This window comes from Macrobrachium nipponense, chromosome 35, assembly GCF_015104395.2.
Source record: "Macrobrachium nipponense isolate FS-2020 chromosome 35, ASM1510439v2, whole genome shotgun sequence".
Classification (NCBI taxonomy): Eukaryota; Metazoa; Arthropoda; class Malacostraca; order Decapoda; family Palaemonidae; genus Macrobrachium; species Macrobrachium nipponense.
The window spans coordinates 10956935-10983505 of record NC_061096.1 but is presented as its reverse complement, the minus strand read 5'-3'; the positions used below and the strand labels follow the sequence as shown (position 1 = coordinate 10983505).

At 40.5% G+C, this 26571-nt stretch overlaps 1 protein-coding gene and 1 long non-coding RNA gene across 2 annotated transcripts in view; one reads left to right on the top strand and one right to left on the bottom strand.

The window, feature by feature from the left end:
• Positions 1-9652, bottom strand: part of LOC135208420 (mucin-5AC-like) — a 673035-nt gene extending 663383 nt beyond the window's left edge. The window contains exon 1 of the mRNA XM_064240572.1: positions 9484-9652. Within this exon, the coding sequence (XP_064096642.1) occupies positions 9484-9607 (124 nt within the window). The 5' untranslated portion in view covers positions 9608-9652. The remainder of the gene's footprint in view (positions 1-9483) is intronic.
• A 3427-nt stretch (positions 9653-13079) lies between these two features.
• LOC135208418 (uncharacterized) overlaps positions 13080-26571 on the top strand; it is a 317512-nt gene continuing 304020 nt past the window's right edge. The window contains exon 1 of the long non-coding RNA XR_010313160.1: positions 13080-13295. This is a non-coding gene — a long non-coding RNA (uncharacterized LOC135208418). The remainder of the gene's footprint in view (positions 13296-26571) is intronic.

Here is a 26571-nt window from a genome sequence, read left to right as displayed (position 1 = left end):
GTAGTTTTTTCGAAATTCCGACAGTAGCCGGAGCATTCCGCATTAAAACGAGGATTTAACACGACGAGATAACGGTGTCGGTCGAAGGTAAGTCCCATGAAATTATTTCCTTTCAACATTGTAAGGCGGTTGTTTACTTGAACTGTAGTCGTCCGCTCGACGACGAACGATTTTTTGAAGTTGCGATGTGAAACAACTCTCGTGTACTGGCAGGGATACTGTAACCAGGTTCCAGTTAATCAGCCTTCAAGTGAAATTATACTTGTCACAAGGGCAAAGGTAAACTTCAGAACGACATACCCAAAGATACAGGGGAAGGGGAGGTAGCCGATTTAGCCCAGAAAACTTAACCCGCCACATGAATTCGCTTGATATTTTCGGGAATTCAAAAGAAGTTCCGCTGTACAAACTTTTTTATTCCATGGCATTAACAATGAGTGAACCGCTGATCCAGGTCTATGATGACTTGTAAAAATATCCAGAAATTTAAAAAATTCAAAAGTAAATGATATCAGATTAACGAATCTCAAAGAAAATTCGAAATTTTATTACTGGTTAGTAAGGTTACTAGACAAAGAAGTGGAAAACGGAGCTAATTGTAAGATTGCCAGGCAACATAAGAGTCCAAAGAGAATAAAAGATTAATCATGATTCTATGTGCCCCTAACAAAAGATTTGCATATTCAATTTTTCTCTGTGCGCATCCTCTGAGGTTAACCTTTTAAAACATTATTAATAGGTAGGAGATGCAACGAAAAAACCCACTATGTAACCTGAATTTCTAAATAAACTTTGGGTTTTTGTTTTCAAGAAAACGTGACATTTTCCCATGAATGTTTTTATGTTGAATTGGTAAATAGGCTACAATTGTTGCAAGTAAATTTTCATTTTCATATTACATATCTTGATACTTCTAAATGTCTATGAGGTTCAGAAAAAAAAATTAATTCATTTTGTTGTTGATAGAAATTCTATTTGCTTATATTGTTCAATTAATTTTAAAACTGATTACAAGTCCTTAACTAATTGCATTACCACACACGGATAATAAATGTTGAATGTGGCCTGATTCATTGTGAACCTCTGAACCACATTGTGAAGTTCCATGAACTAAGCCATTTTCCTTTGCTCCAGTCAAATCTGTTTTCTTTTAGCAAGCAGAGGACGACACACCAGATGAAGCCTGTGTAAGCAATTATTATGAGGTTAAAACAAGGAACCAAATGCTGAATCACGGAGCCAATGATTGACGTCAGTCCACTTATGGCTGGAGATTGCTCTCAGCCATAGCCAGCTAAGAGTTTACGTTAACTTGCTTGTAAGAGTATCCGACTTTAGTAATTTTTTCCAAATGATATTTTAGTGTTTTTAATTCTCCTCACCCGTAAAACACTGAAGTAAAGAATGTCTGAAAAAAAAAAAACAACAACAGTACCAAAATGAAATTTGAACAATAATATTAGTTTGTCATGTTGGCATTAGTGTTAAATAAAATATTCCTTTATTCAACACTATATGAAAAATGGATTTCCATACGAATTCTAATATACTTGTTATTTCAATTCTTCGCCCTTGTATAAAGATTCCTATATAGGATTATTAGTTCCATAGATAACCATTTTTACACTTCACAACATTAGACTTCCTGACTTTTAAAAATCATCTTTTCTTTTATTTTATTTTAATTTTATTTATTTATTATTTATTTATTTATTTATTTATTAATTTTAGTTTTTTATTTTATTTATTTAATTTTTTTTCATTGTACAATACGAATATAATCCCCACACCGGGTACAGTACAATATGTCCAGGTAGGTTTTTCTGAATATGTGTTTTGAATCTTTTTAGCTTAAATTTTGTCCATTGCTAAAGCGTTAAGTTTTATGAGTTTACTAAATCTTTTACCGCATTCATATTTATCATTGGATATTTAATGGTTACGTTTTTGCTTATTGATATTATCGTGATTCCTTTTTCCTTTTTAATTATTATATTTGTAACCCCTTTGTCCGACTTCTTACGGAGTGTCTTATATTGGACAACTCCACTTGTATCCCATATTTATTTTTGATTTTTTTTATTTTATTTGATATTTTTTATTATTTATTTATTTTTTTATATATTTTTTTTCTATATTATGATAAATTTAATGGGATGGCTTGAATTATGTGGTGAAAAGTGTTCTTAGCGTCCGTACCGTCATCTAAGGACTACTTTGCTTGGCATCAATTCTATAGATACAAGATATAAAATGATAAAGGTAGGTTTAAAACCGCGAGAACCCGCTATAATCCGGTCGGATCCAATATTCACGAGTTGTAAACTCGTAAGACATTGACCACGTTCCCTATTTAATTATCCGTTTATTCTACCAAACCGAGTTGGACTCTGGGTGATAAAATATATTTATTTATTGGTTTTTCTTAATGGAAAGGAATTCACACCAACCGGTGTTAAGGAGATTTATTAATTGGGGGATTTACCACTCAACCCGAGTCATATTATCATGTGTTGGAATTCCATTTTTGTTTTCCTGATTTAGGCCACTCATAAATATTCCTCTACGTACTCAATTGCGTGTTTGTTTTTGGTTTTTAGGTGGCTATTAGTTAATTCTATTATAACGTGTCAACGGAACTATTAACACTAACGAAGTGTTTTATTTCCCTCTGTCCAGACCTCGTAAACTCTGTTAATAATTCTAAGTATATTGCTTTCAAGGATTTGATTTGGCACAGGAGTAGGCCCCTAAAACTGACAGGTGTACTTACTGTTAGTGGTTCCACTTGGTTTTATCAATGACAATCTGTGTTACAATCGAGTTATGTGCTTTTTTATATCTTGTAAGCATTGTAGGCCAGTAAAATAGTGATTTGGCTTTCTTGTAATCATAGTAGGGAAGACCCTGGATTTGAACGGAATTGCAACCAGTTTAAAAATGACGATTGGTATGAAGAGAATTATTACATAATACCTGGTGCGTTCTAGATCATCTGCTGCTTGTTCTTCGGTTTACCTCGTCACAGACCTACATATAAAATATTTACATTTATGATTACATTTTATTACATGATAACACATACATTTAAAATATACCTTTTGGGCTTTAAAGGGTTTCTGTCTGCTCGAAGTGTGTTCTTGTTTTTTGTCTTAGCCTCTGACCCCTGTTTCCGTTTTCGAAGTGTTTGTTGTTTTGGGGTTTTTTTTTTTTTGGGGGGATTTTTGTCTGGTTGACGGTTGCTTGCTTTGTTTCAGTTTGTAACACAGTTTCTGCGCTCCAGCGCCCTCCAAGATATTCAATGCTCGCGATCTCTTGGGTTAAGGAATTTTTCGTTGTTTAGATACGTTTTTAACACTAAGGCACGGATATTTCTATATTTTTTTTAGTTAAGTTAATGGTTGCTTTCTTTGCAGTATGGTGGCGGGATTGCGGGGAATAAATGCGCTCCAAGCCTATGATATTTGCCTTTCCCAGGTAAGTATATCTTATCTTGGCTCCAAAGACCTTAATGATCATTTGTCACACGAGTTCCTTTTGGACTGTGGATTAAAGCCTTTGAAAAAACTCGGTAAAGGACTCAATGTTCAGTAACAGGACTTTATATCAGGATAGCCCAATAGATTGATGAAACTTAAAAATATTACTAGTTTGGATTAAAGCATACCTAGCCCTTCCTTGCCTATTACTGTATATTTACTTTCAGCGGGCTTTAGTTTACGTGCAATAAAAAGCTATAGGGTAAGAATAACTGTTTATCATATTACTTGAAGTAATACCCTCGTTACCCCACCCCTTGGTCTGAGGCTGTCTGTTTATTGCAATAAAAAAAAAAATTTAAAAAATTTTCCTTATTTAAGTCAGGGATTTTTTAATTTTCTTAAGTTAGGTAAGGCTGCATTTCCTTCCACGCTTTTGTTTAAGAAATTATATGAACGCCTGTTAGATAGCTTTTCAGACCATTAATAATCTACGTTATTCTTCTTCGTAAGATCTGTTAAACAGGAGCGTGTCAAATGAATTGTGAAGAGTTACATAGTTTACATACGAATTAGTAATACCCAACTAAAGCGCGAAAGTGCTGTATCCCCCGCCCTTTTACACGTTAATAACAGTACTCGGAAACGTTCTGACATAGGCCGACACCTTAACCATGGACTACTTTTAAGAAAGACCTTGACCAGACACATAAAACCTAGATAAACATGTTCGGTTTTTAAAAAAAAACTCGTCATTTAGATTATTTGTTCACTCCATGAAGATTATTTGTCATTTGTCCTCTGTAGCCACTAGCTCTACTTTTATGTGAATAGGTACTTCTAGGATTATTAAAAAAGATTATTACAAGATCATCCATATATGGCCATGTAGGTTATCCCAACGCTAAAAGTCCCTCCAAACACTATATTGTAATTGGGGGGGGGGCGCAACGTAAGCCGGAGGCATACGTAAAAAATTGATAATGTCCCCTCTGGGTGTGCTGAAAATCGGTGTATGAAGGTACAATCACTTATGGTAATGGGTATCTGGTAAAAGCATTTAATGTAAAGTCCCAAGTTTGGGTGAAAAAAAAATTTATTTAACCTAACCTAACGGAATATAAGATGTCGTTCGGGTAACATCGCAACTGGAACTATCGGGAGTCGTTTCCTTGTTTAAGCTTCAGAAATCTACCGCAGATACGCAAGGTCCGATCTTTTATGGGCATGACATTTTGAGGGAAAAATTATATGGGCTTATTTGATTTCCTAATGAACTCCTATTACTAACATTTTTCAAACTTGTTCGTCATTTATCTCTATTTTTGAACAATTTGTTCCATTGAGAGTCTACCACGAATGGTACTTATATATCGCTTTATGTTTGTTCTTTTGTTTTTTTTCCTTAGTACCGTAATTTTGTGTTAACATTACCATCCGTTTTTCTCCCGAGTAAGTCACTCGCTAGTAGGTGGAAACTTCCTGGTATTAATAACAGGTGAGAACGACTAAAAAAAAATTCTGGCTGAACTCACCTCTGCTTTGAATGACTTTAACGGATATTACTTTAGAATATATTATCAAGAGAGATTCATCCACGACTAGGTTAAGGGCGTGATTAAAAATTAGGCAAGAAAAAAAAAAAAAAAAAGAAAAAAGTCAAAAAATAAAAAAGCGATATTTTATAACTTATCCGTTTATCCAGCGATAAATAGTATATCTTTTTAGGCGGGGCTTTGTTACGCGGAAATAATCGTTATATTTCATAGTTGTCCGGGAAGGAGGATTAAAATTTCAATTTTCCCATTTCCCGCAAAGTCTTTTTAACCTCGCTACTAAACATTCGAGTTAGCATGCTTCTACGAGATTTTATGCGTGGCAAACATTTGCGACTGGCGGTTGTGGGAGAATTCTGTTGGGTCTAAGGATTACCTTTGAACAATGTTTACGATTTATGAGGACAAATGTATAGTTTCCACTTTATATAAGATTTATTATTTGTATTAAACTGTCTCATTTTTTTTGTCAAACGGATTTAATAATTGTTTTAGAAGGTTTTATAGGATTTTCCTTTGGGGGAAGGGGGAAAATAAACTAACGCATTATTTTGCAGGATGTAACGATAATTATTTTAGTATACCCCTAGATTGAATCTTACCGAAAATTACACTAGAGATACAGATTCAATTTTTTTTGTTATAACTATAAAGGAGGCGTATCTGTAAGCGCTCGCTTTATCCGGACTTGGCTCATTTAGGGCGAAGTTCTAAGCAACCAGACGGTAGAGTCCGCGTAAAGTACAAGATATTGCGTGTTGCTCCAAAGAAATAAAACAAGATAATTCTAATTTTTACGGAGGCGCGTACAGTTGGGACTTAATCCTCCCAGTAATTTATTATAACTTAATTGTATTAAAATTTTAAAATTAAAACGAAAACCTACTCTGATTACTTTATGCGGTCGCTGTGGTTTTCATAGGGAAAAATCCTTTTTAATTAATTTCAAAAAGATCGTTGGTTATGGAAAACCCAACATCGCTTTCCCCGCTCACTCTGCTAAGAGTCGCTTATTGTGTGGAATTTGCTATGTTTTTTATTTGAACACTTCGGCAGTTTTTTTATGACTAACCCTTGACCGCTATAGACTAGGTGAACACAGTAACCCGAGTTTGCTTGTTTGAGTTCTGAAAGGCTACTGTTTCTCTATTTTCTTTTTGTAATAATTAATAGGCTCCTTCTACTTTATTACCATCGGCCACCGTCGTTGTGTGGTTTTTAGGCATTATGTTGCTGTTACGTATTAAATCAAATGAATGACGAACTAATTAGGAATTCTGAGGCGAGTTACTAATAAAGAAAATTATCTCTACTGTATTCAACTATTAACTGTTTGTACTTCATTGCTTTTGCTAAAATTTTGAAATATTGGGAGGGATCCCTGGTCAGAGCGCATTTAGTAGCCTGAAATTGAAAAGGTTTTTTACAGACATGTTGTATTCCTTGCAATCCAGAGCCATATTTTTAAAGTTGAGTTGAGTCATTGAGGTTACGATAATTTTATATAACTCAAAAACCTCAAGGCTAAAACTTGCGATCGGGACTTTGCAAAAGGAGCATTTATTGTCCATGACCCTAAATAGATGTTAACCTCTAATTTATATAGATTTGTACGGGTTGGTTTCCCACTTGGTTTTTTGTGTTTTTGTTTTCTAATCACCTGGGACGGTGCTTAACGACCTCTACCCATGCATCTGTATAAATACAGACGTCCACTGCGTAAACGCATATTCACTGTTTAATATGATTTGTTACGTAAGGGATTAATAATCACCCAAAATGATAAAGTTAACATAGTATATGATTATGATATTTCAGTAGAACTTCTGGAAACAGACACTCAAAGATAAAAACTCGCAGTAGCGAAATCTCAATGATATAGATAATTTCTGTAAAAAAGTAGATTAAGAATGTCTCGTAACTTCAGCCACAGGAATAACGAAATTCGACCGCTGCAAAGGAAACACTCAAAGTTACTCCAAATGAATAAAAAATTGTACTTAGCTTGCTTTTGTGGGAAGTCACGGTGTTCCGATAACGACACACGGCCTTGGTCCTCCTCTATTTAGCGGACGACCTGGTTTGGCTTCAGTTTCCCCCGTGCGCGTTGTTTCGATGATTCGAGCCCTTGAAAATCCGATGCTGCAGACGCGTTCGGTTTGTTTCTTGCAGTGCCGGAAACGCTCACTAACGATGTTTTCTTGAATGATTCTATTGAGAGACGAAGCTTCCGTTGCCGTAGGAAAAGGACACGTCGGTTTGTTTCTTGAAGTTATTCACTAACGATGATACTAAGTTGCTTGACGAATCTTGTTGTTTTCTGAAGTCGCTCACTATGATGATACTAGGTTGCTTGAAGAATCTGCTGCTTTCGTCGTCGTTGACTTCATGATTTATTATTCTGTTTTTTTCTTCGTAGGACGTTGTAGAGTTCTTCTGGTCCGCTGGCCACCAAATATTAGGGTTTGTGCCTTGTATGATAAGGCGCCCTATGAGGTAATGTTAGACTAGCGATAATCTATACGCTAAGTCGGTTGGTATTGCACTTCCATCTTCAATGGAGTGTCTGGGGTTTTGTAGATCACTTACGAAGTCGGTATTATCTTTACGACGATGTGTTAACTCATGGTTCGGTGAGGTTCTTGTAGAAAACACTAAGTATAAAAATAGATATAATTTCTTCTGAAGTTTTACATGGTGAAGATCAGGTATGATTGTACAAGTCTTCTAATAACGATAGCTTGATCGCTTCTGCCAATGATGATGGCTAATCCTATTCCTCTACATGATAAAGCTTAGGTAAAGAGGTACAGGTCTTCTAATGACGATAGCTAACTCTGTTCTGCTTGTCTACCATCTCTGTTACAAGTTATGAAGGAACAGTCAGTAGTTCGAACATATGAACATACTATCAGATGACATAGTTTCATACGAACACACAATCGAATGAAGACACGCTAGAGATCACGTAGGCCGTTTGAATAATAGGTCGGGGTAGTTGTCTCAAGCAGGGGAGGGACTTGGACTAAGGTTTATAAACAATTGAATGACTACAGGTGACGACATGTTATCTTAGCTTACATACTTATTGTATACGTCATCTTTAGCGTCTCTAGTCTGATCACATTCCTGCAAGCAATCTGGTTGAACCTCTTTAGTTTTAGACTTTTATATATATGGACTAACATTCCATATTTTTATTATGTAAACACTTACATATATATATATATTATCATATATCTATCTATCTATCTCTATAATATATATATACATATATATATATATATATATACACACACATATATATATATATATATATATATATATATATATATATATATATATATATATATATATATATATATATATATATATATATATATATATATATACTATACAGTGGTTATGATCCCTCTTGAAATGGCCCTCAAATTTTACATTTTGCCAAAACCTTTCTTTGGGGAAGGGGAGATGCCCTTCAAACTTCAGATCTTGACTAAAACCTTTGGGGTATGGGGGGGGGGGGGGTCTATGATGAAAATTTGGTAGCCTTGGTTGTCAATTCCAAAGCTGTAAAAAATGAGGGGTTATGGAAAAAGAGGGGTTATGACCCCCTTAGAAAGTGCCCTAAAATTTCAGATTTGATTAAAACCTGCCTTAGGGGCAGGGGAGTCTATGGTAAAAATTTGGTAGCCCTAGATGTCACTCCTAAAGTTGCAAAAATTGTGGGTGTGAAAAAGACCTATCCCAAATTGTCTGTATCGATACATGGAAACTCGCAACGGTTTATAAATAGCGGCGCAGGGTCTAACAGTGAAATGAATTAGGCCTACATGGTTTATTCATATTCTGGTCCTAGCAAGCGAAATGATTTACAGGCGAAATCCAGTGGCGGCCCATCATAAAATCGTTGCTTGCCTGTCTACACATGCAATCAGCCAATCACTTGTCAGTCGGTCGGAAGAACTTTAGGTAATGTCGTCAGTTTATCAGCTCTAGGGAGTGGAGTGACTGTGTCCACAAACCGTCGTCTACACGAAAGTTTTAACGCCAGACTAGGTCTAGATGAACTGACAGGTAAACCTAACGATGACTCCAAAAGCCTAAAACTGGAGAACAGGTGGCATAGACTCAATACTACAAGTCTACCTACTGCAAAGAATAGGTAGCAGGCTAACTAACAAATATACAAGGTGTCCTTAAGCTTCACAGGATCATGTTTAAAAGGAGAGACTCGACACACCCAGTAACCTATAGGCCTAGGCCTACTTACCACTAAGCATTTCCATTAAAAGCACGAGCTTTCGTACTTTAAAAAGGTACTGAAAACGCAATTGAACTTAGGTGTCATAGCAGTATGCTGGAAATGTAAAACATATGAGGAAAATGGGCTCATCCTCCTAACAAGACATTGGCTTGCACAACATTGATTGTCTGGGTAACCTTACCTGTGGAATGTAAATATTTTCTCTTGAAGTGTTCCTGTGCTGATTTCTGAAATGATTCACTAAGCCTCAATACACTATTACTATGTGAATATATAATAAACGAAAGAAATCCCACAATAAACATTAAAGTTTCGCGGTTCCCAAGCGAATGCAGACGACCGCCAATCTGACGTGACGTCCTGCGCTTGCAAAATTGCAAGGCTCTGCGCGCAAGCAGCGCCACCCTGGTGGCGATACACCAAACTATGAAGTACTAATCATCTGTCCGCCCACTGCCGGCTATGGAACGAGGTTTCTGTCTATATAAACATTCAAAGATGCTATTGGGAAAAACTGGTTGAGATTTATCACAATAAGCCAACAACATCGGAAACGTTCATTGTCAACCAATCAATGGGTACGTGCCACATCTTCACCCGTGAATAGACAGATGAAAGGAAAAAAAAAAACAAAAAAAATCGAATATTGAACTCGAAGCATTGACAAGCGAATGATAGGCCTATATACCAAATATTTGCTTTCACTGGCCCTTTTTCTGGGCACTTTTTCACTTCAAAGTAGTCGAAATTACTTGCTCATTATAATCATTTTTAATTTTAATATCTATGAGACCTTCCAATGACTTACACATTTAAATAAAAAGTCTAGGCCAGGATATAAGAGTCACTATACGCCATCACAAAGGATGACAGAACCACAATGAGATTTCAAACTTTTCCTTGATATGTTATTTAGCAAAATACTCCTGAAATAGCCCAATCTTGCGATCAGAACAGTTTTGGGTACAAAGCTACAGTAACTTGCAGCTCCATCGTTGGTGTTTGAAATGGGCGACTGCTGTAAGCTCGTTTTTCTTGTGCTTATATTTTATCTATAGGTAGTACAAATCAGCCTGTTTAAGAAAAGGTGTGGGGACGGTGGGGTCCGTGTATATATAAACATTCAAATATGTTGTTACGAACCCCATGAAACCCGTAGGAAGACGGATGAGTGGAAGCCTTCATGGGCTTCTTAGTTTGGTCATTGATGTACCGCCAGTGTGCCAGATCTACAAATTAATCTGAAATCTACATATTTTTTCGTGTAGTAGATTTTCATTATTTTCCCTTAAAATAGGCAAAATCTACAGATTTTTGTCTTTTCCGTCTTTAATTTCTAAAATTTTCTTGAAAAATTATAAAATAATTGAAAATTATGGTACCCCAAACTGCATTATGCTCTTACGTACTACACAATTCTAGACCTGGTAAATATCTTAGGAGTAGCAAGCAATTTTACTGTTATGTTTGTGTGTTGTTTATGATAGTGGCCAGAATGACACATTTATAAGTCTGAAATCTATTTTGCAGAGACTAATCAATCATATGAATGAATTATATATATATTTTTTTATAGAATTTATTTTACCAATTTTCAATAAATTAAACAAATGCAATCTAAGCCACTTCAGATAAGTAGTTCTTGCTATGACATCTCAGATTTAATGTTTATGTTGATTGGATACCAGTAAAGAAAATAAAGACCAGGGAACCTGAAACTTCAAACCTTTGGGGGAGATAATACATAAGAATTAAAACAATTAAGGCTAAACCGTTTGGAATTTTTATGAAATCTGCCTTTCAGATTTACAAAATAATTCATATTTGACTTAGATATGATTGAATAAAGAATTACCTTCCTTTATTCGTCAGGTGTCTTCTTTTGGCTAGGAAGTAAAGTCTGATATTCAGAGTATTGGCACAAAGTCGAGGTTGTCTGGTAATATCATTGAAAGACATTGTTAACTCTGAAATGGCACCGTAACTATTCTGGTGTAAAATAGCATTAGTTAGGCAAATGGACAACACATTCATGTTTCCAAGTTTATCAACTTTGTCATGTTTACCCTACTAAAATGCCACAACTAACAGATTTTTTTTCTATTTTTGGTTCAGATAGGATGAAAAACAAATAAATATGCTATCTACTTAAACGCTTACAGGTTTGTTTAAAAAATCATAAGAAATACATCATGTGTTGAGTTTTTTAACAAAAGATTTACTATAAAGCACAAGGAAGTAGCATGACAGCCGGATAATGTAGGAATTATAATAATGTTGTCTTGTGGGAAACACTGATTTGAGTTAGACATGTTTATATGAGCAATTTAACTTCTTTAAGTCTATTTTGTAATCTATAGGAATTACTGGTAACCTGTTTTGTATGTTCCTTTAATTCTTGTTGTTTATCCCGCTTGGGGGTTGGGGTGGGGGTGGGGTGAGCGCTGTACGTCACCCCTAGACATGATTTGGTGTATTTTAATGCCATGTAAATATAAATATGTAGATGATATTAAGGGAAATGGTGACTGATTTATCAAGATTAATCAGTCAACAAGTTTACAAGTACACAATTTGCAGATTGGCTAAAATATGGTACCTATACAATTCTTCTGTGACTATCCTCAATGTCTTACAGTTCCATTTAACCCTGTAGAGACTATGATCAGTATTTAATATTACAAGCTTTTACAGTATAAGTAATAAGGATAAAAATAAACTTATTATTATTTTAGGGTGCAGTATCCTATCATAGGATTTATAGGACTCCATTGAGCATCTAAAATAATTGCGTCTTGTAACAATAAAAGCCTTTACCTCAATGTGGGTTTTAATATGTTAAGGTTAAGGATGGTAGTAAAAGAGGTAGTAAATAAGTGAAGGACAAGAATGAGAATGTATTATTTGTGACAGCACTAGTGGAAAAGCAAAAGAAAGTATTTAGAAGGGGACAATGCTGAATAGATTAAGTGTTGAATGTATGGAATGAAAATTTTGCAGACAATAACATAGTTAGATGAAAGGGGAAGTAGTGGTGGAGGGTAGAGATGTATTGAGACAATTCATTTGTGGGCACCCCTTCGAAGATTTTTACAAATTTTGATAAAGAAAGGGCTTACCTCTGGATACAGCCAAACAATATAGGTGCATTAAAATTTGCCAAAAATATTTCCCCGTATATCTGGTACATTGTTAATAACAAATTTATTAGCTATGTCTTGAGGATCAAGTGCCACAAGGCGTTCTCTGTGAACATGACAGATTATGGTTTAACTTGCTTGTATTGAGTACATATTTCATAATATCATTAATAGTCCCATTTCCAGCATCTGTTATATAAAACATGGAGGAAAAAAGTTGGGTGACAATATTTGTTGATATGTTGTCCCCCCTGGATAAAAGTCGGGGGATATGTCGCCCCGCCCCCTGCCACCCCCGCAGATGACGTCCACGACAAAGTCTTTGGTCCACGACTTAGGGAAAATACCTTGTATAATTTTGGCTCTGTTCAGAATGTAAAAGTATTGAACGATTGTTCCTTAATTTATCCGAATTTCATCCTAATTATGAGCAAATACACAAAAAATGTTTATGAATAAATAAAATCTTGAAATAAATCTGCAGGACGTGATCCTGCAGACTTAATTTAACAGTTTATTTTAAAGCTACGGATTTCTACAGGTTTTTAAGTGAAATGTTCAGATTAAAAATAATGATCTCGCAACACATGGACTCTGCCACGGTGCCACTGCCACCTGGAGAAAAGCGCCGCTTCTTGCTTACCTTGTGGACGGTTCTCGAACGCATGTAGTCGCAAACCCTTGCAAATCGTTGGCCGGTGGTCGATATCCCGCGACCCTTGGATGTATATTTTGTTAGTGTAGTGTGTGTTTTTAGCGTTCCTTAAATTTATATTTATATTAGTGTATTGTATAGCGTATAGCTAGTAATTGCAAGACTCAAGCAGGAACTCTCCAAGAGGACATCCCACAGGTAAGCAAACCATAATGAACTCTGAAACAGTTTTGTGCAAGCAAATGTCTTGTTAGGCTAGGAGAATGTGCCCTTTTCCTTACATGTAGAATGTGCCCTTTTCCTTACATGTTTTACATTTCCAGCATACTGCTGTGGCACTTAAGTGTAATTGCGTTTTCAGTACTTTTTTTAAAGTACGAAAGCTCGTGCTCATTAATGGAAATGCTTAGTGGCAAGTAGGCCTATGCCTAGGTAGCTGTAGTACCTACCTAAGTAGGTCACTGGGTGTGTCAAGGCTCGCATTTTAAACATAGTTAGGTAAGTAATACTGTGATGCATAAGGACTACCTGGTGAATTTTGTCAGTTAAGAATTCTTTGCAGTAGGTAGGCCGGCAGGATTTAGGTAGTCTAGGTCTAGGCTATGCCACGTCTTCCAGTTTTAGGTACGTAAAGACATTGATATATACTCGGTAGATCTAGGGTACTTATACCTACTTGATATATACTCGGTAGATCTAGGGTACTTATACCTACTGAACAAGAATTTTAAGTAATATTTATTCGGACAACTGTAATTAATCCCCCAGGGGCCAGTACTAAACACAGCGAAACTTCATTGGGCGGGCCCCCAATCCTTAGGGGTGGATGGCCATATCTGCGGGTTACGTTTCCTTGCAGTCCGATTGCGGATGCTTCCGTAGAATAGAAACTAACCCACTGGGCGACAAACAAAGACAACCTGTAGGTGTAGCTAGAAGAACATTGGTTATTCGATTCCATTCTGGGTTAGGTAATGTGTTTTCATTGAACATACTATAAGCCCCAAGAAAATTTAGTTTAGTACTGTAGGTTATACCAATGCCCCCAAATTACATATTTGGTAAACCTGTATCACTTAAAATCTTAAGTAAAACTTTTAACTCTTGTATAAATTTTCTATTAATGGGTTAATTGGGGTGAGTGTAGAACGACAGGAACAAGTTCCGCAGATGAAAGCAAACCTAACCTTTCTAAGAGTGCCATGTCCTTGCATAACCAGACCTTTCCTACTTAACCTAACTTAGGGCGACCGTGCACTGACCTGGCTGGGAGGCTGAGACAATGGACGGAACATCTGTTCAGGGATAGTTCCTTTGTTCTGCAGCCTATTGAGTAAATGTATCGACTCTTATGGCAAGGAAAAAATAGCCGCCAAGAATGGCAATAGCAATGAAATGAATCTTTCCTGAGCAAATATTAGGCCTAGAGTAAACAACAATGTGGACTGGCCAACTCACCGACTACCATGGATAGTCCACCCTCCGAAAAAGTACTTTTAGGTAATATCTAGGCTACTTTCTGGTGTGGTGGCCTAGGACTAGTTGGCAGTTGTGGTTTTTCTATGGCAGTTTTACCTACTGAACAAAAATTTTAAGTAATAATTTATTATCAGACGACTAGTAATTAACCCCCCAGGGGCCAGTTACTAAAACGCAGGCAAAATGAATTGGTGACCCCCGCCCCAATCACTTCGTGGATTGTCGTATCCGCGGATTTACGTTCCTTGCAGTCCGTTGCGGTACTTGCTTGTGTAGAAATACCGCTACTTTTAACACTTCCCTTGATTTGGTTTTTTTTTTTTCCCCCCCCCCCCCCCATCAGTCATGGAGTTGTTGGTGGTGCATAACAGGAGCGTCAAGACCTCTTACTCTCCTTTGGCGAACGTAATTTTCTCCAAAGTTTTCAGAAATTATGGGCCATATTCCTAAAACCTTTAAAACAGGGTAATGAAAAGGGTGGCCAACGCAGTGCCCACAACCCCCCAAAACGCTTTCAAAGTTTTTGTACTTACAACTCCAAACATATTTAGAAGATCGACTACCATCTCGATGTTTGCTGAGTCGCTTCTTTTGTTGATCAAACAAACCTCCATCATTTTCCTGTGCTAAAATCCGCACACCACTTGTAACCCCATAGACACTGGTGGCACTTTCATCAACAACAATCGCTAACCCCTAACCTCTTAGTACCAATCACTTATTCGTACTTTTTATGCAAGGGGAACTAGGGCCATTCTTTGCGGCGTTTTGCGCTTGCTTTTCAATTGTTTGTATCTTAAGTTGTTGTCAATTGGTATGGTTTGTTTACCCTCCAAACTGGATATAATACTTTACACAAAACTGGGGAAACGATAACGGTGGAAATTAGCCGTATCTATTTGTAGGTTTATATATTATTTTATTATTACAGCCAATTTTTATCATTACTGCATTACCTTATGACAAACTTAAGGAATACATGGAAACAGTTTGTAAAACATGCATCGGCGTATGTTGTTGAATCTCCGCTACATTTGGCAACGATGGAGTCCTTTTTTGCCGTTCGTACCTCGCTCCGTACTTTCAAAAATATCTTGTTAATTTTTCGGGGTTAAGTTTGGTTGCAAAAAAGGGATAATAGAACATGAATTAAATAAAAACATTTTTTGAAGTAAACAGTTTTGAAACCGAAATACAGTGGACCCCCCGTATTCGCGTTCTCCAGATTACGCGGGGACTCACACATTCCGGCGGATTTCTCTCGGGAAGGTTTCCCTGCATTATTCCACGGGAAAATTTGGCGCATTCGCGGTAGATTTTTCCTATGATAAAAATATCCACAAATTCCTAGGTTTTTTTTTTTATGAATTTCATCATTAAAATGCATGTTTTTTGATGATAAAACTATGAAAAAAAAACCATGTAGGAAACTTTTTGTGAGTGGGTTTTTCTTGAGTTTTCAACTAACAAAATAGGCTGGTTTTTAGCTTTTTTATTATAGGGGGTTCCAAACATTCGCGGGTTCTAACTATTCACGGGGGGGTCCTTGGATACGCATCCCCGCGAATACTCGGGGGGACCACTGTAAGGAGTAAAGTAAACAATTAAGGGCAATAAAGCTTTCTGCACCTCATAAACATGTTAGTCGGTCTGCTGCTCGTAACTTTGTTTTGTTTGCAGAGTGCGGTGCCTTAGGAACCAGGAACAGCAATGGTGGTTCAAGTGCAATGTGAAGTGAATTTCAGACCAAAATGTGTTATAATTACAATTCAAATAAGCAACTGTGGAGTTTCAGTTATGATGGCAGTATGGGTATAATACCACCGTGATTACCAAGGTAAAAAGGAATTCAGTTTCAAACCATGACCTCTGGAATAAAAAGTTTCATACTTTCACTAATATACGGCAACAAAATGGTTTTGTTGTTGGGCTGATTACAACTGCAATCTTGAGTAAGATCAATAAACGTTACATACTATACGCTAAACATTCTTGTTCAAAAAAATAAAAGTGCTGGGAAGGAAGGTGGGATTGATGGGGTGGATTTGTCTGTGGTTTTAGAACCGGCCGGTCACGTGATTGCTGCCATATTGGATTTCAAAACTGCCTTGAAAAACATATTTTACGAAAGAGCTCGCATGCTTGATTTTAGTTCCATATGGGGCTTTCATATATACCGTTATTGTTGACGAAACTTCAATCATTTGAATCGGTAAATGCTTAAACGTTGTAAATTTTGTATTCTTGTTTCAAACCAATTAAATATTGAGTGAATAAGGCCTGGCCAGCGCCGCTGACGATGGATCGTCTGCAGGTTGTTGACCCTATGAAATCTTAATTTCGGCAGGTATTTTTTTTTTGGTCATTTATGAACAATTTAACTCTGAAAAAGTCAAAATTAATTGAAAATTACCTCTAATTATCCTTTGAAAATCACTAGCAGAAGGAAACATGGACTTTGCTAAATTTTCCTTCTATTTTGTACATGAACGTTCCCTGACGGATCATAATACTTCGCTTATAGTCTCCGACGTTCCCGACAGAATTTCAATCTCGCGGAACACCCAGCATGACAGGTAGGTCAGGTGGGTCTACCTTGACCCCTCCGCTGGGTGGGGCGGGTGTACGAACCAACCATCCCCCTTGCTTGGTCCAGATTTTTTCTTCTGTCGCGGGAACGATAACAACTTGTTGTCGGTTCCGCTCTCGCATAGTTTTTTCGATTCTCCGCTTGCCTGGAGTTAATTTGGACTTCTTTTATTCGGTGAACTTATTCGCTTTGTTTGGCTTGGCATACGCTAATTGTGGACCGTTTTTGATTTTGATTTTTGATTTTGTTCTGTATCGATGTCTGGACCTTCTAGATTTCAGTAGCTAAAAACAACTTCTGTTTTGTTTAGGGTTTTTGCAGGTGAAATGGAATGGATGTAGGTGGGAGGTTTGCCCAGAAAGCTTCGGTGGACCCTCCACACGGTTTGCATGAAATGCAGGGGGTGGAATGAATGGTTCGTTTGCTAACCCTTGTAGTGAATGTAAGGTATTGAATGCAAGAAGAATTAATAAGGCCTATCTCTTCTTATGTTAGGAAGTTGGAACGTGGATAGAGTACGTAAGGCTTCCTCTAGAACGTTGTCTAGTAGGTCTCGAATGAGTGAGTTTGGATGTGGAATCCCTATTGAACTAATGTAGCAAAGTAGAATAAACCTTCTCTCCAAGTTCTGCAGCCCCTGCCTCCCCGCACTGAAGCCCGAAGATTCGTCTTCGGAGGGCGGCGGCTCCTAAGAGCCACGATTCTATCTATGGATCAGAAGGATTCGTCAGTTGGTGAAGGTAAAGGAGATTTTCGTTAGTGTTGACAGTTGCCAGTGTCCCCAGTGTTGTGGGAGGGATGCGTCTGACCGGCTCTCCTTAGTGCCTCTAGGGCCCATAGACCATCTTCCAGACTCCCAGTTCCGCAGTTGGGAGTAGGGAAAGTCGGAAAGCCAGCAAGAAGGGCTAGGGCGGAGAAACCCCCACCTGGTCAGGGCGTCCCCACCTCGGCAAGATTCCTTGACGGGCTCCCCAAGGCTGCCTCGGCGATCTCTACAAGAAAGGAGCCCTCCTCGCCAATGCTTTCTCCTCTTTCTTGTTGCTCCCTCTCCGAAGAGAGTTGGAACTCCCCCGGGATGGCGGTCAGCCGCCCGAATTTGAAGAGGGGCTTTGAAGGCCCCTCCCTGCAGTCCATTTGGCTTCTAGTCCGGAGGTTTTCGCGGAAGAATCGGTCGGTGGGAGGTCGAAGAAAACCCAAGAGATTCCATGCCTATCCGTTCTTCTTCTCGCGCTCCTCGTTCTGCGCCTGCTTTCCTGGGGGGTGAGGGAAAGGAACAACCAAGATTCCTCCATACTAAGAGTACCTCGCGGGGACTTCAAGCTCAGATCACGGCGCTGGCCAGATTCCTCTAGCATTTTAGATCACGTAGGAAAGAAGGACATTTTGCTCTTCCCATCAAGAGATCTAGGCGCCGACTCTTCAGAGGATCGTTTCTCCATTCTCCGTTTTATTTTTGGCCGTCTCCTTCATATGGGGAGTTTTTCGTATGAATAAGGCGTAGGGGCCTCACATGAGCGCCCTCGCTCTTCCTGGCTCTCTTTTGGCACTTTAAGGCGCCAAAACATTGGTCCGTTACGCTCTATGGAGAAAGAAGTTTTTTTCTCTCCACAGAATTGGATTCCCGATTCGGTAAGCGCACCTGCGCCTGCACCATTCAATTGCGTATTTCCTTCAACTCCCTCGCGGGTGGGGACTTCTCCTACAGTTAGCCTCAATATCCTAGAAGGCGCCCTTTTATTCAAGTAGGCCGTTCTTCTTCCCAGATGTCCTCTCTCCTCGATGTCGGAATCGTGCACTTCTCTCCTTACAAGGCAGTCAAGGTGTTGGTAGGAGTCAGTGCCGCCTGATAGGACGTCCTGCTGGTTAGCTGCTCCCCGCAAGGTAGGCGCCAAGAGCCTACTGCAAACGTCGATCTCCGCGTGTAGGTTAGCTCTTCCCTCTTCATTAGGGCGCACTACTCCTAGACCGTTGGGTTCGTTCTTCTTGGTAGGCACCAGGAAACCTCGTAAAGCGCCCTTCTCCAGGTAGGTCGCTCGTTTAGCTTTTGAAGCGACCCTTCTCCTGAATGGTTATCCTCTTGTTAGACCGTCAAGAGTTCCTCGCAAGCCAGGCCTTCTTCCTAGTAGGGCCGTCATTTTTGTCCTTCCAGTCGAACTTCCGGTTGATCGTACTCTACTGGACTAGAAAATGGAGAGCCGCGCAAGCGTCTGTCTGCTTCCCGATAGGCGCTTCTTCTCCTGGCCAAGCCGCTCGCCCTCAGGATAGGCGCACAAGAGATCTGGTAAGGCGGCTCGCCTCCTCGGTAAAGCGCCCTTTGGTGTAGGTATCCAAGGATTTCTCGGGGTAGGAAGCCCTACCTCTCCTTCTGCTGAGATTGTCCGTCTACCTCGAAGAGGGAGTCTCATTGTAGACAAACCCAGATCTTCCTCATCGTTCTCCAGTCGGATAGTGGAACTTTTCTTCTACTAGAAGGCGCTCTCCAAACCTCTCCGCTCAACTCCTACTAAGGATCCCTTCGTCACTAAGGATCTTCTGCAGCTTCGCCCTCGGACAAGACGTCCTAGAAGGTTCGGATGAGGAACTGAACACTTCTGCTGCTGGTGTTCTTCTTACAAGAAGCATTACAGGAGCTAACTTTTTGTGCCAAGTTTTTTTATGGGGATTCCCTTACTCCTACTCTCCCTCCTTCTCCCTCCACTCACTTTTTTGTTTCCAACGGCGAAAGACAGACGAAAGAGTTCTTCTTGTGTGAGGCGTGCAAGCCCAATCTCTTTTCTAAATGAAGAATGCACTGAAGGAGTTTCTTTGGTTCCGGCTGGATGGCTTCCAAAAGAAAATAAGCGGGGGAAAACGGATGTTCGCTTTTGTCCCTTTCCTTCGAAGTTATTCAGGATGCGCTTGGTTTTTCTAGGTACGAAAAAAAAAAAAAAACACAGGAGGAGTCCTTCAGGATTGGCTTCTTACCGTTCTTTCGGCTGATTCGATTTTTTCGGATTTCTGGCGCTGGTTAGATTCGACGAGGTAGAGCCTGCCCTTAACTCTGCAAAGACGGACTTTGGGTGCAATGAATGAAGTAAGATATCACCATGCTGAAAGGCATTGTTCAGAGTTGCTGGAGGTATTTAACTTCCTTGATTTGGTCGTTTGGGAGTCCTAGTCCAAGAAAATTGAAGTGCAAGAGTCCTTTTCTCCAGAAAGATCCTCATGTTGTGTTTTGGTTTTTTTTTCTTGTATGGACAAGTCGGTAAGAGACGGAAGCGAGTGAAATCGCCTCCCATTGGTTATCGGGGCCGGGATCGTGAAGAAGAGGGTCCGTTTATTGTTCCTTACCTTTTTTAACGCAAATCTGTTCTCCCACGCCCAGATGGTCTTCTTTGGCTGTTTGACTCCTCTGTACCGACTCAGTTTGTTCCCTAAACCATCTAGTGCAGGACATTTCGAGATCAGCTTTCGGCTAAAGCCCCCACCCAGGACCTTTTGGCAACAGTTTTGGCAAGAAAACCCTCGCCCTTCCTTCCGCCTACCAAGGCCTAAGAAGGAAAAGGTCAAGGGTGTTCGAGAACCCGTTTCGAGGGGGGCTTCTTCCTCAAGAAACCTCTACGTTTAGAGGTCGGTAGACCTTCAAATCAATGAAGGGGTAAGACCTTTACTTTCGCCAAGTCAGTTAAAGCCCCCAAACCCAAATAACTTGCAAGGTCCTTCAAAACAACGGTGGGCCGCCAGACCTCTTTAGAGTTTGCAGAAGTCTGGGCCCAGAAAGGGGGCGATCCTTGTGGACCGTTTCCAATTTTGAGGTGAGCGGTTACCTCATTCCCTTTCGTCCCGCCAAGACCTCCCTTGGACGACTTACCCCAAGGGATCTGACGGCCAGGGTACAGAAGACCCCATCATGAATCAAGCTCGTCCATCTAGCAGTAGATCAGATGCTGGGAGAAGGGGGTGGCTATCGAACTATGTGAACAGACCATCGTTAATCGGGCGTCTACAACCGTACCTTTTCCCTAGTTTCCGAAGTCCTCAGGGGGGATGAAGACTGGTGTTTGGACGTAAGCTGGCCTGAACCTTCTTCATATTAAAAGAAGAAGTTCACGATGGAAACACCTTCATCAGTGCTGGCAGCTACTTCGTCCATGGGGACTGGATGGTTTTAGCCTTGAATTTACAGGACCGCTTACTTCCACGTACCGATCCCTGCCTTCCTCGAGGAAGTTTCTCAGATTCATGATGGGGGGGAAAATTATTCAGTTCATGGGCTCTGGGTGTTTCGGCCTCTCGACGGACCCCCCTCCAAGTGTTCACAGGGGTGATCTTGAGAAATGTAGCCAACTCAATGGCTTCATTTTGAAACGGGGTGGAGGATTATCCATGTACCTCGATGACCAGTTGGCTGATAAAGGTGCCAATTCAGAAAGATCGTTGTTTTTTGAAAGGACTTACAAGTAACACTACGAATTGAGACGAAGGCGTTGGGACTTCTCGTCAATTTCAAAGAAGTTGTCACTAATTTCCCGAACAAGGAGTGTGTGTATCTTGCTCGGGATACAGATGAAGTCTCTGAGTTTTCGGGTGCTTTTCCCCTCTCAGGAAAAGGATAGCCCGGGAGGATTCGAGAGAGTCAACAAACCTTCTTAGGGAAAGAAGTATGCAAACAGTGAGGGAGTTGGATGAGTCTGCTGGGGACGCTCTCCTCGCTGGAGCAATTCGTTTCCCTAGGAAGGTTGCACCTGATACTGGTTCCAATTCTTTCTTCATCGGAATTGGAGTGTCGTCGTTCTTCAGGATTTGACGTTTCCCTGGTTTCCGTTTCTCCCCCCAAGGACGTCAAGAAACATCTCTTATGGTGGACAGATCCCAACCTCTTTGCGAAGGGACTGGTCTCTTCAATCCCAGACCCCCAACCTGGTGTTGTTCTCCGACGCGTCGGACACGGGGTGGGGGGGGGGGGGGGGGGCGACTCTGGGAACCAGCGAAGTGTCAGGTACCTGGGTGGGGGACCAGGTAACCTGGCACATCAACAGAAAGGAGTTGATGGCTGTGTGGGATGCTCTGAAAGCTTTCGAGCCCAAAGTCAGAAGATCGGTAGTGCAGGTCAACGCAGACAACACTACAGCTCTGGCATATATCAGGAAACAGGGGGGGACGCATTCCTTCTCCCTGTACGAGACAGCAAGAGACCTTCTTCTGTGGCAGAAGAAAGGGGAATCAAAGCTTCTCACCAGGTTCGTGCAGGGAGAAAGGAATGTAAGAGCAGATCTCCTCAGCAGGAAAGATCAGTCCTTCCCACAGAGTGGACCCTTCATTTGGATGTATGCCAGAGCCTTTGGAAGTTATGGGGCAGGCCACACTTAGACCTCTTTGCAACGTCGAAGAACAAGAGACTGGATCCTTACTGCTCTCCGATATCGGATCCAGAGGCATTAGCAATAGATGCTCTTCTTCTAGACTGGAGCGGACTCGACGTCTACGCGTTTCCCCCCTTCAAGATCCTGGGGCTAACCATCAAGAAATTCGTAGAGTCCGATTCAACGAGAATGATCTTAATCGCTCCCTTTTGGCCGGCCCAAGAATGGTTCACAGAGGTACTGGAATGGTTAGTGGACTTCCAAGATTGCTCCCGCTAAGGAGCGATCTACTCAGACAACCCCACTTGACAGGTACCACAAAAATCTCCTCGCTCTCAGTCTGACTGGCTTCAGACTGTCCAAAGTCTGGTCAGAGTGAAAGGCTTTTCAGCAACAGCTGCTAAAGCAATCGCAAGAGCGAGGAGCCTCCACCTTGCGTGTATACCAGTCAAAGTGGGATGTCTTCAGACGTTGGTGCAAGAGGAAGAACATTTCCTCTTCCAGTACCTCTGTGACCCAATTTGCGGATTTCCTAATTTTCCTCAAAGAAGAGTGTCATCTTGTTGTGTATGTTGGCGGCGGTATTTCGGCATAGAGGCTTAAATATCTCCGATGATAAGGACCTGCATGATCTTATTTAGATCATTTGAAACCATTAAGCGTCCTCATGTTGTACCGAACTGGAATCTAGACGTAGTTCTACAATTCCTTGGATCGTCTAGATTCGAACCTCCTGGCTTGGCCTCTTTCAAGGACCTGACGAAGAAGGCTCTCTTCCTTTGGCCCTAGCTACAGCTAAGAGGGTGAGTGAGCTCAAGCTATTGAGGGCAATGTCGGGTTTTAAGGAAGATTCTATGGTGTGTTCGTTTCTTCCAGGGTTTTCTTGCAAAGAATGAAAACCCATTACGTCCTTGGCTCCCAGGAGCTTTGAAGTTCGTGGTTTATCTTTTCTGGTAGGGGAAGAGCCTGAAAGAACTCTTTACCCTATGAGAATTATGAAGTATTACCTTAAGAGGAAGGAACAACTTAAGGCTAATCAAGATGTGCTTTGGTGCTCCGTAAAGGACCCCACTCGGCCCATGTCGAAGAATGCTCTTTCCTTCTTCCTGAGAAGTCTTATTACAGAGGCACATGTTGCCTGTAAGGAAGAGCATTTTAGACTACTGAAAGTGAAAGCTCACGAGGTGAGAGCCATTGCAACTTCGCTTGCATTCAGGAAAATTTGTCTGTGCGGAACTTGATGGAGGCGACTTTTTGGAGATGCCAATCGGTTTTTGCAAACCACTACCTACGTGATGTAAAAATCACGTATGATAAATGCTTCGCCTTGGGCCTTTCGTATCGGCGGATTCGGTGCTGGGCAGGGAGCTGAAACTTATCCTGTGTAAATTTTTTATATGTTACCCTATATTTTGTATTTGTGTTTTTGGTTGTCTGAAAGAGGTTGGAGGAGGCACCTCTTTTTGTCGTAATATTAACCCTTTGTATTTTGGTTAGGTGGTCTGGTGGGTTTTGGCTCCTTGCAGAGGTAGTGGTAAGGATCTGTTATGTAAGCGGACAAGGTCCCTTTAACAGGATCCGACTTAGATTCTACCACAATAAGGGATCACATATCCCAGTGGTAGATCCGAGAGTCTTTCAGCAACAGGTCACGTCCTAGCTGTAGCTCTCCAGGCAATGCAGACTCAGAGACAGTATCTATGAAGTCTTCATCCTGAAAAGGTGAGAACCAAGGTTTTTATATCCTACAACATTAGTTGTTTCCCGTCTTACCTGTATTATTTAGCGTCTCTTACCCTCCACCAAGGGTGCCAATCAGCTAAGTATATATCTGTCAGGGAAGTTCATGTACAAAAATGATATTGTTAAACTACAATAAAGTTTTGTACTTACTTACCTGGCAGATATATACAATTAATGGCCCACCCAGCCTCCCTCAGGAGACAGTGGAAGAGAAAATCTGACAAGCAAGGGGATTGGTTCGTACACCCGCCACCCAGCGGCGGGTTAAGGTAGACCACCTGACCTACCTGTCACGTGTGCCGCGAGATTTGAAATTCTGTCGGGAACGTCGGAGACTATAGCTAAGTATATATCTGCCAGGTAAGTATGTACAAAACTTTATTGTAGTTTAACAATATCATTTTTCAGTTTGGTTGCTAGATTTTCTGTAGTTGGTTTGTTTTACATGATCCTGAGGGTGTGCGTTGGCCTTGGCCCAAGGGTCTCAATATGAGTGCCCTAGGCAGATTGCCATATCTTGTTATTGACGCCTTATGGTAATACCACAAAACCAGATGGCTATTTTATGATGACATTAAAATACTCAACTTTCATTGATCACTGGGGGGTTGTCTGATCTTGAGAGATATGACATGAGCAAATAGGTTATTGAAGGCCATTTATCTTCTAATTATAGTTTTAAAAGTTTTGTTGTTCCTACATGATACACAAACCCTCAGTCCTTTACATCAGGAATACTTTATGGTGAACTTGGAACATGGTCATTAAAACTCATGAATAAGGTGGTTAGACCGCAACTACTGTCTGGTAAGTGGGGAGACCCGCCTGCCCGGTTGTAAGCACTCTAATTTGCTGTTGGCTGTCTTCCGAGGAAGACTTGTATTTTGTGAGCTCTTGATGCTGATGTTGTTAATCTCAATTTTCCTGGTGTGATCTTTCTTTCATTGTTATGTTATTATTGAATATATTGTTGATATTAATATTCAACCGTGTTTCATATTTATTAACATTCAATTTGTTCATGAAACTTACCTGTCAGATATATATATAGCTGTATTTTCTGAAGTCCGACAGAAATTCAAAAACTTCCGGCACACACAGTGGTCGGCCAGGTGGTTAGTACCCATTCCCGCCGCTGGGAGGCGGGTATCAGGAACCAGTCCCATTTTCTATTCATAATTTTTCTGTCGCCGTGCTGGAAACACCTGTTTTCAGTACCTCCGTCTTAGGATTTTGGAAACTTCATGGCCGCTAAATATCCTAATTGTCTTTTGATTTATTGACTTGGATTTGTGGCTAGGCATACGCTATCTTAAATTGTTTTGAATATGATTCATTTTTGTATATCTGAATCTAGTTAGGCTAGTTTCAGAGGGTGTTGTCTGCTAAGATAGGGTGTGGCTACCGAAAGCTTCGGTAGTTCCGCACTCGATATGCACGAGGGCTATGTGTCTTGCTTCTTTGTTGAGATTTGTCATGTAAGGAGTGTGAGACTTTGTCTAATTCCATAAGAAGACTTATGATTCATATGTACGCAATTAATCAGTAAACAAAGTCAGGGTAGGCTAACCTACCTGTAGACTATTTTGCCTAACCCTGTAGTATGGCCTACGGGCTATAAATATGTCTCGTGAGGTAATGCCCTTTACGTTATAGATTCCATCTGTATCTTGGAATCTAAGGTGCTCGCTCTCCTATCATTGTGGTGAAAAGTGCTACTTCTGTAGTTGTTACTCCTAACCCTGTAATGTTGCCTTCGGGCCCTAAACAGTTTCTGTAGAGGGTATTGACCTTTCTCTGATACTCTATCGATTCGTAACTTAGAATCGAAAGTGCTGGCTTTGGAGAGCAAAGTGAAGTGGCTAAGTGCAGTGACAGTGCCCCTTCTTGTGTAGTGGAGGGTGCGTCAGATCGGCCTTATTTCGCCTCTAGGCCGGGACCTCTGCTTGACTCCCAGGAACAGGGAGAGAGCATGTCGAAAGCCGAAGGAGGGTTACGAGGAACTCCCACCGATCTGACGTGCCTTCGGCAGACCTGAAGTTACTCCCAGGCTGCCAAAGTGCGTGCACGAATCCTGAAGGATTGCTTCTCGTCCTCCGAAGCGTCCTCCCTGCGCAGGGTTTGGAGCTTTCGGAAGGACTCGCGCCCTCTAAATAGAAGCTTTATAGAAGAGGACGTTTCACGTCCTCTCTCTCTCTCTCGTCATGCGTTGCAGTGAGAAGTAAGAAGGCGAACGTCGCCTGAACTCGTGTACGTCTTTCCCCCACCGAGAAAAGGGAAAGCAAGTCATATTAGCAGGGACGCTTTTGAGCGCAGGACG